Source organism: Calidris pugnax, unplaced genomic scaffold, assembly GCF_001431845.1.
Source record: "Calidris pugnax isolate Ruff unplaced genomic scaffold, ASM143184v1 scaffold38, whole genome shotgun sequence".
NCBI lineage: Eukaryota > Metazoa > Chordata > Aves > Charadriiformes > Scolopacidae > Calidris > Calidris pugnax.
The window spans coordinates 4431089-4446724 of record NW_015090995.1 but is presented as its reverse complement, the minus strand read 5'-3'; the positions used below and the strand labels follow the sequence as shown (position 1 = coordinate 4446724).

The following is a 15636-nucleotide window of genomic DNA, read 5'->3' as shown; positions in this document are numbered from 1 at the left end:
TATTTCCAAGCAGTGAATTCGCTACGCAGTGAAGGTGCCTCATTGGCCCCGTTTCAGCCTTTAATTAGCTCTTCTTGAAACAATTGACAAGGCAGGTGGTTGAAACCACAAAAGAAAGAGGAAGCAGACGAATGACTATTGGCATTTTAAAGTGTCTGTACCAGGAGTGAAACTACCAGTGACAAGCCCAGACCGAGCCCTGGTCTCAGGAGAGCCTTCCCCACGGCCAAAAAGAATGCTCTTTATTGATGGATGGGAAGGATCCTCGCTACAGGTTTGATTGTGTCCTTGCATGAACATGAAAAAAAAATCAATAAGCATCAGCTCTTCCCTCACCTCAAATGTAGGCAGCAGCAACGCTTCCCGTCCCATTTGAAAGAAATCATGACCTTGTAAGAGCTGCTGGTTGCTGACAGGCACTCCCAGCCTGTTGACTCTCTCAGGGCTGATTCCATTCTTTGTTTCTCCTCTTCAGTCGACCCATCAGTTTAGACGGGAACAGAGCATTTTTTTCAGGTAGAACCTAACGTGATGGGCTGATCTTGGTGAATCATTGATCTCTGCATCATAAATGATCATGACGATGTTCTGGCTATAGCCACAGTTGGGTTCTGGTTCTAGCTGGAAGCTATTCTGCACCTTCTCTGCAGTTCTCCTCTAATGAAAGGCAGGCAGATATCACCATAGATGTCACCAAAAACTCTCTTTAGCGTGCACTCTGATAAGACTTGACTAATGCTTGACAAAGTTTTTCCAAGCGTTTCCTGTCTGCCACCAGTAATCGCTGATTGTGGATGAAGGATTTCCTCTCTTTTTGTACGGCAAAAGATTTCCTCTCTTTTTGTATGCAACAAACCTAGAGGTGCAGATCAGAGAGAAGTATCTGGATCCAATGTGGAAAACTTGTTAGTAAAGGTGATTTTAAAAAAACACCAACATCAGCAGGAGGAAGGTGGGAGATGACAGAAGTTGGGGATGAGTGGTTTCAGTAGCCAGCAATGCCCCCTGTCTTCAGCATCCTCAAAATACCGTGTTAAAAGGATCCACTTGAGGACAGAAGGGCTGTGTCTGAACAGAGTGAGATCCGTTGTATCCCATCCGTCCCAGCCATAGAGATGGCCAACAAGGTCACTTCCTGAGTGGCTGTTACAGTGAGAATCCAGAGAGACAATCATTAACAGGGGCTTTGCCACAGGGAAACTCATGAAGTCTGCAACGATGACATTTAACAGGGAGTTTCCTGCAAAAAAGTGTTGCCTGTTCCTCAGGACGGAAGATGCTTACTTAAACCCACTTCCACCAAAAATCTGACTTAGCTCTGTATCTGTGCTTGTGTGACATTGCCCTGAAATCCTGAGTGGCAAGAAGCAACAAAACCAAGTATCTGCGGTCAGACACAGGAGAACAAGGAAGAATAAATTTTGTATGGAGGAATAGTCCTGGATCTCTATCCTTCTCATCCTTAACACAATAATCCTGTAGTGGTGAGAAGGTTAGGTCCAGGATTTTTATGTACTTTTCACCTGTCTTTTAACTAAGAAAAAGTCACCAATATATTTTTGCTGGGACTTTCTCTTGCTGGCCATGCTCTTCAGGCCATGTGTCCTTCATCCTACTGCACTTGCAATCCCCTGTAGCTCTCCAAGTGATTATTTATGTTCTCAGCATCTTCTCTAGAGTCCATGTGTCATTCTTCAACGTTTCACCCTCTTTCTCTCAACGCCGTCTCTGTGGTGTGTTGGGTTCATTATCGACTCGATCCAACCTCTGAGTCTTTGTCTGGTGATCCAGGGAGCTCAGTCTGGGATCATTTGGCTCAGTCCCACATAGTCTGAATAAAGAGATGGGAGGGATGAGTGATGCCAAAGGTTGCACCAGCAGCTGTCGGTAACCTTGCGTTGATGTAGCCTGCTGGTTAATGCAAGATTGCATTGTTCGGAGCCTTTGGCTCTGCTCAGGGAACAAGTCCCAGTGTAAAACACTTGGCTACTATTCTCTGATAGGATCAAACCTCTGGCACACTGCGGAGGGGAACTTTGGCTGGCATGAGGAAGGAGTGACGTCTGCTGGAACGGCAGCTACAGTTGCTGGGCTTTGAATTCTAGGATACGAGTATGTCAGAGGCTAGAGCTGCTTGGAGGTCATTAAAGTGATGTTTCTCTAGAATGGCAAGTGGCAGATACCTCGCATTTCTCAAGTACTGCCGATAATGATGGTGACCTTCAGAGCGGCCTGTCAGAGGGATACTGATTCCAACCAAAATTACTAGCCAAGGAGCAGGTGCAGAGAACTGAATCTCCAGTAGATCATAGGCAGAACCAGTAGTTCCCATAATTGAGAGGTTCAGCCATTAACTCCTCAACAGAGAACCTTGAAGACAAGAATACTTAACAAAAATGCTATTATTTTCCAGTATATGTGTTGCGGAAGAACTTGTCAGACTGCAATATCCAGAGAATATATTTATCTCTAGACCAGATTTCACAGCTTTTCCCTAAGGAGAGCAGCACAGAGACTGCTTTGTGCAGTGGTTCAGTCTCCCTGTGCCCAAAGAGGGCCATAAATGTAGATGTTTTAAATAGGACAAGTTTTCAAAGCAAATGTGGGGTTTCCTTCTGTTTTTCCACTCTTTCCTTCTATTTCAGTAGGACGTGGAACTCCTCACAGATAAAGGTGTCTAGGGAAGGTTGGAGGTTTTACTTTGCAGCTGACAGCAATAAGCACATTTTGCTTTGTTTGGTTGTCAAAATCTTGCCCGAAACACTTACGTATAAAGCACAGCCTGGTAAACTTCAGGCTGAACCATTTCTTCTGACATCTCAGGAGCAGAGCACACAACATGTGCCTTGGTGGAGGCAGTGTGTGCTCTGGGCACTTCCCAAAAGCTGTCCAGGCTCCCAGCTCTGACCGGGGCAGGAGACTCCATAGGCAGCTGGGAGAAGGCTCCCAAGCCTCTGTACCACCTGAGCAGCCTGATCTGAGGTCCAGAGAAGCCTGAGATGATGCGTGGGGGCTCTGGATCACACTAAAGAGCAGCAGCTTGTTGTCACCACCCACAGCATTCATATTTACATGACTTTCCTCCCTTTCAGCCTGCTGTTTTCAGATGCCTTTGGCCAGGCAAGACGGATCTGGGGCAGAAAAGCTGGCCAGGCTGAAAGTGCCATGTCACTTGTAGTCATCTTATTCCTGTAACAAATACCGTGGCTGATTAATACTAAAATAATCACAGAGCACTTCAAATTACATTCTGCGAACAACAATCTGTTTTTGATTTCATTACTGATTATTAATTATTTTATTACCTCCTGTAGCTGAGTTAATAAGTAATCATACTTAAGCATATTTAAATGTTTTAGAAGGTGAAACATCTTTAGTCCTTTATTTGCTTCTTGTCAGCTCTTTAGCAGGAAAAGTTCACCTCCTGTGCAGGGGGTACAAGTTAACATGTCTCTAATGATTGCAGAAATCAGTTGCTCAGTTAATCATTAAAGAACATAACACCCTCGCCCATAAAAGACTCTGAACACGGTCTGATCAGTGGTTTGGTCGTATTGGAGTCTGAAGACGTTTAGACCTCCTTCTAACAGCAAGTTAATTTCTGTAATTGCTGGCATTATTACGAGGCTGCAGGCCTGGCTGTGGTGTTATTGGAGAGGGTTTTAAAGATTGCACGGAAGTCTGCTTTTAGTGTCCCTCTGAAAATCGCTGTGGAAAATTCATTTCCTAAGGTAACCAGAAATATCCATGGTAATAGCGGGCACATTTAAAATGGAAGAACAGCATGAAAGCCCTAGCCCTTGGAGTATCTCTGCAGAGCAGACTGGCTGAATCTGGTGCTTCCAGTGCTACCCAATGATGCTGCCCTCTCCCAGTTCCCAGGCTAGGATGGGGAGAGGAACAGGTCCTGCTGGCTGCACACTCTCCTCCTGGGAACAGGTCCTGCTGGCTGCACACTCTCCTCTTCTCCTGACAGCCACTTTGTATGTGGTTTCTTCACAGGCACATCCAAGACCGTGCCAAGCACCCCTGGGAAACGTCTGGATGAGCCTTACTTTGTGTTTCAGTTGCTTTTGAATAGAAAATGAAATCCAAAGTCACACCTTGTTCTAAGTTTAGATATTAGATTCCCACCATGAGTCACTGTTGTGTCTAATGCTGGCTCTTGGTGTAATTACAGAGGACACCGCATGGAGTACATGAGTGCTGGGATGTGTAGGGTGCCTGATGTCTGCATATAGATAGATTTCATTCAGTGTGCTTCTCCTGGTAGACCTGGATTGCTTTCTATGATATGGTCTACGGTGCAGCTGGTCTCAGGTCCCTGACAGCAACAGGAAAATCCCCAGAGCGGGAACAACACGTATCATGACTTCCTAGCTCCATCTTCCTGTCCACTCGTCTTCATTAACATCTGAACTGTGTGTCTTCAGCATCTTCCATCATCCTTCAGTACGTCCTGTCTGACACATAAGTGCCTCTTTTGCCATTTGCTATGCAATTTCTTCTCCCTTCAGCCGTGTTCCTGGAGCCTTGTGGGAGAGGTGTACTCATCTCCTTTGATTTGAAGAGACCCATGAATATGAAGGAAAGAGGAAAGACTTCCCTCTGCCCTATAGTGCCATCTTGAGCCATCCTGAAATCCAGGTCTAGTGCAAATGCCTTCCATCTGCTCTGTATCTTACCCAAGTAGGTCATGAGGTGCTCTGAAGGGTCCCAGAGGCATTTTGGACATCCTGATGTCCAAAAATTGTGAGGTTTTCCTGTGAGGTATTTGGGGGACTGAGGCAGTGTGTGACACAGCCTTGTAATACGGCACAAAAATACTGCAAAGCTGTCAGCAATATTCTCAAAGCCACTAGCTTTCTGCTACAAAAAGAAAAGAACTATCATCCTCTGTGATGTCTCCTACTCTCACCTGACCAAGGAAGCAGGCCAGCAAAGCAGAAAATCCAAGTTCCTCCCCAAGGATGACCACACGGGGTGTCCTTCTTTTCTAAAGACTACATTCCTGCATCGTTTCTCCATGGCTGACCCTTACACACAACAGCTAACACTGCCCAGTTGAGAGAGAAAGCAAGGAGTCTGTATACTTTGAGCCTGCATTCACTTATGCTCGCCTGGCAATAGGCAGGGTAGACTTGGCTGCACTCGGCCAGTGAAGGAGTCACCTCTCTGGGGCCTCTACTGCTCGAGTGCCGCTGCACACACCTTTTTATACCACTACTCTGATCCAAAGGGCTGCAAGGAGGCTACAAACCCACCTATGCAGCTTCAGTTATTTTACTTGCAGCAGGACCTAGCTACCAGGACCTCTTTGTGCTACGTGCTGCATGTCAGGTTTACATGAAGTAGCTGTTCCACCTTAGTCCAACACGTCCTTAATGCTCCAGCAGCCCCTCAAGTGGCAGATGTCATGGGTTCTGGCCATCTTCTCACCACATCTTCCTTCCCTTCCACAGTGCCACCTTCTTGGTCTCTTGTTCCTCACACCCTTTTCCACCTTCTCATCCGGGCAAGCAGGTAAACTCAGAGGACAAAATGTTCTCCATGCAATTCTACAGTCACTTCATCTCTATTATGTTTTTTTCTTCCACCTTCCATAGAAAAAAGAGCCAGTGGCACTAGCGAAGAAAACCAACAACACCTACAACATTGTTGGCACCACGTATGCCCTCAACATTGCCAAGGACCCTGGCCTGCCCACCATCTCCAAGAGTGCTGCTGCCACTGCTACTGCCACCAACGTACCCCCCAAGATGCCCCGCATAGAGGAGAAGCTCCCAGAGAGTAAGAAGACATACAACAGCGTCAGCAAGGTAGACAAGATGTCCCGCATCGTCTTTCCAGTCCTCTTTGCCATTTTCAATTTGGTCTACTGGGCCACATACGTAAACCGGGAGTCAGCTATCAAGGGAATGATCCCCAAACAATAAAACCGGTCACACAAACCTTCCATCAGTGAGCACCATCCAGGCAGGAATTCTCCAGGGCTTTGTTCTTTCCTGTTTTGTTTAATTATTATTGTTCATTTGATATTATTATTATTATTACTATTAGGTTGTTCTTTTATAATGTAAACAAAGCTGTGATTTTAATTTAATCCCATATACTTCAGTTTCTTTTTACTTTGCCTCTGATGATGAAAGGAAAAAGAAAAAATGATCATAACAAGTTGTGCCTCTAACATCGTGAGTCTGATGTCCACCACCTGTCCAAGTCACCCTGTGCTTCCATCTCTCCTCCTCCACCTTCTGCCTTTCCCATGGTCTGCATGCCACTGCCATTCCATGCTCCGCTCTGCTGGGGGCTGCTGCTGCAGTCCATCCTCCTCCTCCTCTTCTGCAATGGGCTGCCCTAGCATGGTGGATGCTCCTGGTGGCCTGGGCTCAAGGATGTGGAGGTCTCCAGAGTCAGTCAGCCAGCCAGGCTGCTCTTCAGTGCCTGGTGTTGTGTGCTAGGTGGTACCCTGGGGCTGTGGATGAAGGTGAGCTGGTTTGTTGAGGGAGCAGATGGCTTGTAGCCCAGTGCCTGCTGGGGGTGAACCCACCACTGCTGTGGTTAGCTGAGCCATTGCAGGGGTGGAACAGGGCGGCAGCATCTTGTACGTATCTACAGGGCTTCTTCCTTTCTGTCTTCACCTAACCCAGCTGCTGGTTTCCTCCATGTCTCTCCCCAAGAAGAGGTGAGAAAGGTCTTGTCTGTCTGCCGGCTGCACTCTTGGGGCAATTAATGTTAGAGGGTGGGGTGGTTCCTAACAGAGAAATAATTTTTCTCAGGGTCAGTCAGGAAGTCAAGACAGGAGTTTTATCATGCCTTTGAGGAGAATAGCAGCTGTAAGACCACATGCATTCAACACCAGGACTGGAAGCCATAGAGTTGGTGTTCAGATGGGTGGTTTATCGCTTTCTCTTAGCCCCATCCATTTGTCCTTCTCTGTCCCAGCTCCTTCTTCCAGCTCTGCATTCGTCTTGCTTTGGCTACTCAGCAGCCCCCAGTACTATTCCAACTGCTGATGGGTGGGATTTAGGCAGAGAAGCCCTTGCCTCTCAGGTGAGACACACTGATGGGGAGGAGCACAGCCCGGGGGAGTCCAGCTCATGGCACATCCTGCTCTGGTGCACCAGAGCAGCAGGGATGTTGGCGCAGGCTGTTTTCTGTGGGACACACCAGGAGCCGCTCTGCCACCTGTGGGGGTGGGTCAGGGGACAGTTGGTCCCCAGGTACCTCCCTGCCCCTGCCGAACAGATGCAGCTGAGCATCTTCAGCACCATGAGAGAACAGCAGAAAGGGCTCTTTGAAACAGCAAGGTGATACCACTGTCCCAGAGAGCCATGTGAACCAGGTGCCGTCCCACAAAGCCATTGAGATAAGACCAAACTCCTGCATGCTCTTCCAAAGAAAGCCCTCTAGTGCCTTGGAGAGAGGCGCTTTCTCCCTTCCCGGCCACCACAGTAAAAAACCCAAACCAGTGGCTGTCCCCATACCAGAAGCAGTACAAGATGGTGGCATCCAAGCCATCTGTCCCCTCTTCCCGGTGCCTGAGCCCATGGACACCCTGTCCTGCTACAAGGAAGGACATCCTGTGCCTGGTGAGTTCTTGTCCCCAGCCTGTGGGCAGCAGGGATCCTGCCAGCAGCCCTGCTCCCAGGGCAGGATGTACCCCCTCTTTCCTGACCCTCCCTCTGACCCTCCGACTGCCCCCGCCCCGAGCTGCCCCCAGCATGTTTCGGGTACGTGCAGCCAAGCTGATGCCCCAGCATCCCCAAGGTGATGTCTTCAGCGTTGCTTTGAGCCACTGTGCCGAGCTCAGTTCCCTCATCCCTCCCCGTGCAGGATCGGGGCTGAGCACAAGGCACAGGATTTGCCCCACCTGGAATATCCATGGGGACGGCAGGACGGAGCGGTGAAGGCCAGGGCAGTTTGTCCTGCAGCGTGTGTGACATCGGTGCGTGTCCTGCCCGTCCCTTACCAATCTTTCTGGCTCAACAGCAGCGCATTCACTCCCCCTGCCTACCGCTGCGGCGAGGAGAGGAGCTCGGAGACATTTACCTCAGCTTCCAGTGCATCCACACCAGCAGGCAGCATCGGGCAAGGGGTGGAAACCTCCCCCCCAGCCCCAAAACGATGCTAAGGAAACCAGCTCTCTCCCCATCCTTCCCCTTGTCCTCGCAGCGTCCTCACCCCATGACATTTCTACAGTGCCTTTCATCCCCGAGGGCTCCCCGCTGGGCAGAGAGGAGGGGAAAGCCAGGCAGCTTTCCCGCTTTGCACCCAGTATGGGGTTGGAGGAGCAGAGGGAAGGTTCACCATCCCCAGCCCTTCTGCTGGGCAAGGTGGGGGGGACAACATCCTGGCTGGCTTTTGCACCTGGGGCACTCAGTTCCTCCTGGCACTGCTGCTGCAGCCACCCTGCTCCAACAGCCTGGCCACCCCAGCACTGCCCCATGGTGGCACCGTACCCCTCCCCACCAAGACCCCCCCTCCGTGTTCCCCCCCAGCACCGTCCCCTCCAGCAGCGAGTGCCATTGCTGCCACCCTCCTGCTCCCTGGGCTTTCCAACGGGACGTGGCCGTGAGGCTGTTTGTTTTGGAAACTACTTGGATGTCATTTTCTTAAATAAGCTAGATGAAGTGTATCTCATCAAACATTCATGTCACTATAATACTCAGGCCTAAGTGAATGGAATAGAAACCCTATAAAAAGCAAAACAAACACAATAAAATGGCAACAAAGAGTATATTGTGTTTACTAACGGAATTACATCGAAGGCAAGCTTAAATATGGGATCCAGTGACTTAGCTGACTCCAGCTGGCCCTGGCGCGGAGGTGGTCCCCTCTGCTAGCCTGGGCATTCCCCAAAATCTCCTCTAACCTGAGGGGCACATCCTCCTGCGCATCGCCTCGCTGCGTGTTCCTGTGTCTGTTGGTGCCTGCTTCGCAGGGCTCTCTGTAAAATGTCAGGTCTTACTCAGCAGCCTGAGAAGAAGAGAAGACTTAGAGGTCTTCTCAGCAGCCCGAGCACCCATAGGCGCTGCCTCCGCTGCCCACCCAGCCTCGGTGCCACAGGGTGATGCTCAAGGTGCCGGGGCTGGACATCTCTGTGGTGCCGGGGGCAGCATCCGAGCCTCCTCCCTTCCTGTGGGTGATGAGATCTGTCTCCTCCAACCCTCGGGGTGAATCTCCTGCCTCTCTCTTCCCCCAGCCCTTCCCTCCATGCCACTCTGAGGCTCTTGTCACTCCCCAGGACGCAGCCCACCGATCCGGCTTGCTGGTGACACCCGTCTGCTGGCTCGTCTTTGCTCATCCCGACTCCAAAAATGTTGCTCTCTGCCTGATAAAAGGCTGCCTTCCTGGATCTCTGTTAGCACGCCTTGAAAGCCAAGTCTATTCCCACCAAAGCCTGGCACCGGCTCCGAGTCTTTTCGCCAGCTGGAAGCAGAAATGCCGGCATCCTTTGGTTAAAGACAACAAACCAAACAGGATTTGTAGTTTGGCTTCCAAGCAGGGAAGCATTTCGGGAAGATAGTTATAAATAAGTGGTTTAACATCTCCTGCCAGCAGACATCACAGAAGTAGATAATGTTCTTTTTTTAAAAATCTGTCAGCGGCTCAAATTGGGACGTTTCCTTCCCAGCTAACATGAGTCTGCTGGTGGGGGCTTCTTCTAAGGGCAGGCTGGGCCAGAACTAACCTAGCATCAGTTACTGGGGTTTAGTCCTTGCTGTGGTGGTACCTAAGGGCTTCATTTTTATAATAGGTCCTGTATGAACCAGGTGTATGAACCAGAACAGGTCTGTACATGGCCACTGATAGTCCAATCCACAGCTGTGCACAGAGTGGGCACTTCATTTTGCTGTGAGCCTCAGTGCTCCCATATTTCTTTTCTTCTGGCAAGGCCCAACGCCTCCTTGACTTGATGAGAGTCTCCCGAGCAGGTATTAGAAGTCTTTGAGGGTGATAAAAATGATCTGTTTGGTCTGCGCTCCTGTTTTATACCTTGCAGCACCTGGGACACACACAGCGTGGACCAAGCCTGCAGATGCATTCCTCCTGAAAATGTCAGAGGGACATTTTGGCGCTGGCAGCTTGTCTCTTCCCTCCTCTGAAACGCCACATGGGCAAAAGCAGTGTGGCTTTTGAGAGCTCTGCACCCCAGGGGGGACAGGGGACAGTTCAGCTGAGGTCCTGCAAGCGCTGTGTTCGTGCTGTGACGTTTCTGCAAAGTGACATGGGAGCGATGGGGGGAGAAGTGGTCCCTGGGTGCCACCCGTTCTTCTAAAGGGCTGATGGAGTTACCTCCATACAACATCTAAAAGGCTTCTTGGACATCACCGAGCAGGTCTGTGACACCTGAGACAGAGCTTCCTGGTTCTCCTCAGTGCCCCGAGCTCAACATAAGCAAAGCTGCCTTCGCCACTCCCTAGGTTTTACAAACAAGTGCTGTGGCCAACACAGCTCACCCCTGTCCCGATCCCCACCAGCTCGGTGGCACTGGCAGGGTCCTAGTTCCTTTGCTGTAGGACATCCCCTGAGCAACCAGACCCCATGCTTGCTGTTCCCAGACACGAGCCATGCATGTAGACAAGGTCACGACCAGCTTGTTTCTGCAAGCTTATCCCATGGACACAAGGAGCATTCATTTCTCATCTGCTGCCTTGATTCCCTCTGTCCGTATCTTGGGTTCCTTTCAGCCATCCCTTGGGGAGGATTATAGGGCTGCATCACATACCAGGAAGGGGTTTCTCTTGCTCCAGATCACCTCGCACAGGAAAACACTCTGTTCTACTAAGAACCTCTCTGAGACCTTCAGAAACCTGGAGCTGTTGCCTCTCCCGAAGGGTGCTGTAGAAATGGCCTCTTTGCAGTTGCTGGAGGAACAGAGCAGTTAAACACACATTGCTGTTAAACAAAGGACCACTGTCAAAGACAAGTGGTTACTGGGGACAGGAACAATGCCCCCCCAGCTTGCCAGGGCAAGCCATAAGCAAAAGAGGACCCGACAACTCCCAATGGGGTCACTTGGGGAATGGGTTGGCAGGGACATGTTAGGGCCCCCCTTCCACGTACTTGGTCCTGGGGGTGGTGGAGAGCTGGCCTGGGATTTTGGGGCTGGACCATCACAGCATGCAGCGTCTGGCCAGCCCTCCTTGCTCCAGGCCCTTGTCCCCTTGTCTGGGGCCACACTTTAACCCACCCCATCAAATATCTCTGTGGATTTCGCAGACTGGAGAGAAGCAACATTTTCCTGACTCCTTGGCATCTATTAAGGGTGGGGAGGGCTCAGCCAGGGCGAGGGGCACATTCATGAAAACGTAAGTGCTCTATTAATGTCAAAATAGGGAGAAAAAACCCCAAACAATTCACCAGCCCTCTCTCCATATCAAGCTAAACTACTCCTGAAGGCATTTTTGGCAAGAGGCCACAGCACAGATGAGATTGATGGCTTCCAGGTATAAATATTTACTGTTTGACCTTGTTATTGTTCAGTCAGCCAAAGGTTTTTACACATATATATGCGTGTATGCATGTGTATATTTATGCTCACAAACTCTTTATATCTAAAAGTCAAACCTCTTTCTCTTTGAAAGAGAAAATGGCCACTTGCAATTATTTTACTTCCCTCTCGTTTTCTTTGCTAAATCATCTGGAAAGAGGTGCATCCCTCTCCACTGGTGCTCAGATGGCTTTGGGAGGCACAGGGAACAAAGGGAGCAAGGGAGAAGAGCCTCTCTCCACACTGGGGTCTCGGTGCAGGCTTGCTGCCTGGACCATGTCCCTGCTGGCCAGGACCTTCTAGAAAACATAGTCCCAGATGTCACAGCTTTTTCAACATAGCCCTTGTCCTGCCCTGGACACTAGGATGTTTCCAAGAAGGCAGCATGGCTTTCCAACAGCTGAATGCCATCAGCAATTAGTCCTCACTGCACAGCCAAGCCACGTGTGGCTGAGCATTGCAAAAGGGTGTGAGGTCTCCACCCCGAGCCTGCTTCAGGTGAGAACATAAAACTTGGTGGGATCCATTCCAGATGTCCCTGACCAGAGGAGCACCACAGGTAAGGGCTGTGCTTCAGCTTGGGCTCTTCTGCAAAGCAAAGGGAAGCGCTGGCTCTTGGCCAGTCCTTGCTGCTCATCCAGGTGGGATGTGCTGGTCCGTGGCTACGTGCTAATTGTAGGAGGGGTCAGCAAAAGCATAGGTCTTTGCTGCTGCTGTGTCCTGGACCTGCACCTTATCTCACCTCAGCACAAGCAGGACCAAAGACAGATGCTGGGCAGCTCAAGAGCGGTGGGGCCATGGTGAGTGAGTGGTGTGCAGCCCCTAGCAGTGGTACCCAGTGTCAGCTCCCTTAATGGCACCCCTTCATCTCCCCCCATCTTAGAGGAAACGTTTAGGCAGTGATCCTGCAACTGCACTCGCAGCTCCTATATTCCCTCCTCTGCTGCTGGAGAAAGGCTCTCACGGTCAGCAGCAATCGCCACCTGTGCCTTGTGGTGTCCCAGCCATGAGAATGAAGGATGTCACCACCCAGAAGCAAACAAAGCCAGTTCTCTTTCTGGGTCTGTTCCTGCTTCCCACCATGGGAATCCTTGCTGTTTGAAACAGCAGAGAGCCTTGGGCTTGGATTAGTCCTAACGTTTGAGCTGTCGTCCTTCACCACAAGGGGAAGCTCTTGAAGCTCTAGGACAGAATATGATGTTCTAGCTACTCTTTCCTCTTCCCCACTGTCCTAGTCCAGATCTCTTCTGTACACAGCTTTGATGATCCCATCTGCCTAGAGAGGGAAGCCTGGTTCCAGGTTGCTACTTTAGCCATGATGATCCCATCATCTTGGGATCTCTTGGCTCTTCTCTTCATTGTGAGAAGCATGCTGCTGGAAGGTCTTGTCAACTTGGTAAGTCCATTGGCTCATGCTACGCTGGTAGCAGGACTCTCTTTCCCCTGAAAAGTCTGTTGATTCCTCCTGTCTTTTTGCAGGGCGCCCATCAAACGTTATGGCTACCATGCATTGAACAATTTGATTTTTGCAACCACAAAAAAATAGGGGTGGAGTTGGGAAACCTGAATCATTGCCCCATTGCCTTTGCCAGGCCGTATTTAGAGTTGAAGGGCTCCTCTTGGTTGTTACGAGGGAGTTTCTCAGCCTGCCGAATCTAGTCAGGTGGCCACAAGCATCCATCAACTAGATTTTCACTGTCAACTGACTTGGGGATAGCGGCAGGTGAAAGTCCTATCTGAAGGTGAGGGCACCTGCTGCTGCTTTAGCTGCAGCCGTGGTGCCCAGGGTAGGGAGGGTTGCATTAGCATCACGCTAGGGCAGCCCATCACAGGAAAGAGCACACCACAACAAATTGCCAGAGAATACGCTCATTTTCACTGCCTCAGGTTCAGTCTGTGCCCCGGTATGTCTTCTGCTTTGTTTTCCATCTTGTGAGACACTCTTTACTCCGCTATGAGAAAGAATCTAGCTGGCAGCAGTTTAATGCATGACAATCCTGTTATTACAGCTGTAAATAATTAACAACTAGAAAAAAATTGCATTTTTTTTAATTTTTTGTTGACTTTATTTTCTCTATTACTAGCTGGTAGCCACTTTCTTAAGGGATTTCTCATGGAAACTGTGACCTTTCTTCTCTCTCTGTTTCTCTCTCTTTCTTTCTTTCTGAGATTTGTGTCTCAAATGCTTTTTGGTGCAATGTTCAATGCCTGTTTGTATTTTTGAATTGTATTTTTCAACCTTTGCCGGAAAAAAAAATAATAATAATTGCCCATTCTAATTGGCGGGATTTTGAGTCCTGCAATTTTTTTCAGCTTTTAGCTTTTTCGATAAGTTAAAGCAACGGAAAAAATGTCTCAAAAAATTACAGTGAAGTTCTGAAGAGAGATTAGAGAACATCAGAAACAAGAACCACATGAATAAGATCAGCAAGCTGAGTGGAGGAGGGGGACTCTTCTAACCACCTACTAACTTCCTGATCTAACACACAAGGCGGGACTAGACCTCTTCACTGAATTAAATCACTCTGCTTTTCCACTCTACCCACTCTCTCGAACTCCGATCAAAACAAATAAAAATTCATATTTTAAAAAAAATCCACGTGGTGGTGTTTTTTCCGTGGTCTGTTTCTCAAAACAAAATTATGTTGCCACACAAAGGGATGGGGAGCCCAGGAAGCCAGTCCTCTGGGCTTCAGGCTACCTGCACATCTGGAGAGTTTGTCCCAGAGATGAGCAGACGAGCTACTCATGAAAAAATAAATATTCCAGGGGAAAATAAAAGAGCTTGAAAATATTCCATGTTTCCCATCGTGTCGTGTTTGAAATACTTTCCCTTCCAAAGGCAGGGGAGTGGAGGGCACAAGGGACATTCAAGGCAGATGCACTGGGGAGTTTGGGAACCAACTCAAAGATGGGATGGTGGTGGTGTGATAGGTGGCCAAGAAGGAGACCCTAAGGTGTTCTCTTTCCCTGCGTTGTGTGGTCCACGGTTAGACTTTGCTTTTCCAAAAGAGATCTTTGACATTTCTCTATGTACAACATGAATTGAGCTTTCTGCTGTTCTAAGGGCAACCAGAAGAGGCCATGGCCAAGACCCTGGTTTATCCAGCCCACAACACACACTTCTCCAGCGCAATCACACCTTAAAGAGACCCTAGTGGGGAGAAGGACATGTAGGCCTTTTGGGCCTTGTCTATCCAAACAGCTTCCAGGCATGACTTGGGATTTACCATGGTCCAGAGACCTTTGCTGCAGGGAGTTTTGGTTGTGGCTAGAACCTCCTGTTCTTGAAGATTTAATAGCACATAGCTGGCCATGCCATGTAACTTGAACATTGTGATGTGTGTCCAGGTGACTGTGTGGTGTGCTGGTAAGGGAGTTCAAGGTGTAGGAGCTTCATATGGACACTTCATTGCATCTCCTTGGATGCACGAGAAGTTATATTTAGCAACTAACTGAAAGAAGGATTTTTGTCACTGGGTGAGAAGATCTGAAATGAAGTAAATCTCTTCAAATGCAAAAACAGAAAAAAAATCACCTGCAAGAAATGCTGAAGTCCTTCCTATTGCACTGAATTTGAAACTTCCTATGTTCCCCTGCGATTTTTTATTCCTGCATTTTTGGCTACTTTTTAGTTAAAAATATTGATGAATTACCCAAATCCCACATATTCAATTCCCTCCTCCATTACCACTGGGAAATATCAGGAGAAGCCAATAACTCCAGTGACATTGTCAGTTGTTTTCCACGCCTGAAGAAGGAACGAAGCGCCCTCCCCCCCGAAACCCTTCCCCGGGTTCCCTGAGCACCATCTGGATGCTGCACCAGGGACTTGCTGGCGGGACAATATCTCCAAACATATTGCAACCTTGAACGAAAAAGTTACGCATTTGAATTTGCTGCACTCAGCTGAATCCTCCTTCTCGCTCAGAGACTGGGATGACAGAAGAGGCTCGGGAGCGCCGGGGCTCACAGCTGCTGTGGCAGATGGATAGATACCACCGGGTCTTAGCAGTACAGGCTGCATACTTATGTCTTCCTGAGGAAGCTTGTGACCTCGGCAGGAGCAGGCAAGGAAGGAGCCCACCACTGTTTTTAAACCATAAAAGCTGGAACCCGCAGTTTTCACCCTTTTCCCC

The 15636-nt window shown here is 49.1% G+C and overlaps 1 protein-coding gene across 1 annotated transcript in view; it reads left to right on the top strand.

Moving 5' to 3' along the window:
• The window catches only part of GABRA3 (gamma-aminobutyric acid (GABA) A receptor, alpha 3), a 79363-nt gene extending 65271 nt beyond the window's left edge, over window positions 1–14092 (top strand). Inside the window, exon 10 of the mRNA XM_014955217.1 lies at window positions 5607–14092. Within this exon, the coding sequence (XP_014810703.1) occupies window positions 5607–5936 (330 nt within the window). The 3' untranslated portion in view covers window positions 5937–14092. The remainder of the gene's footprint in view (window positions 1–5606) is intronic.
• The last annotated feature ends 1544 nt before the right edge of the window (window positions 14093–15636 follow it).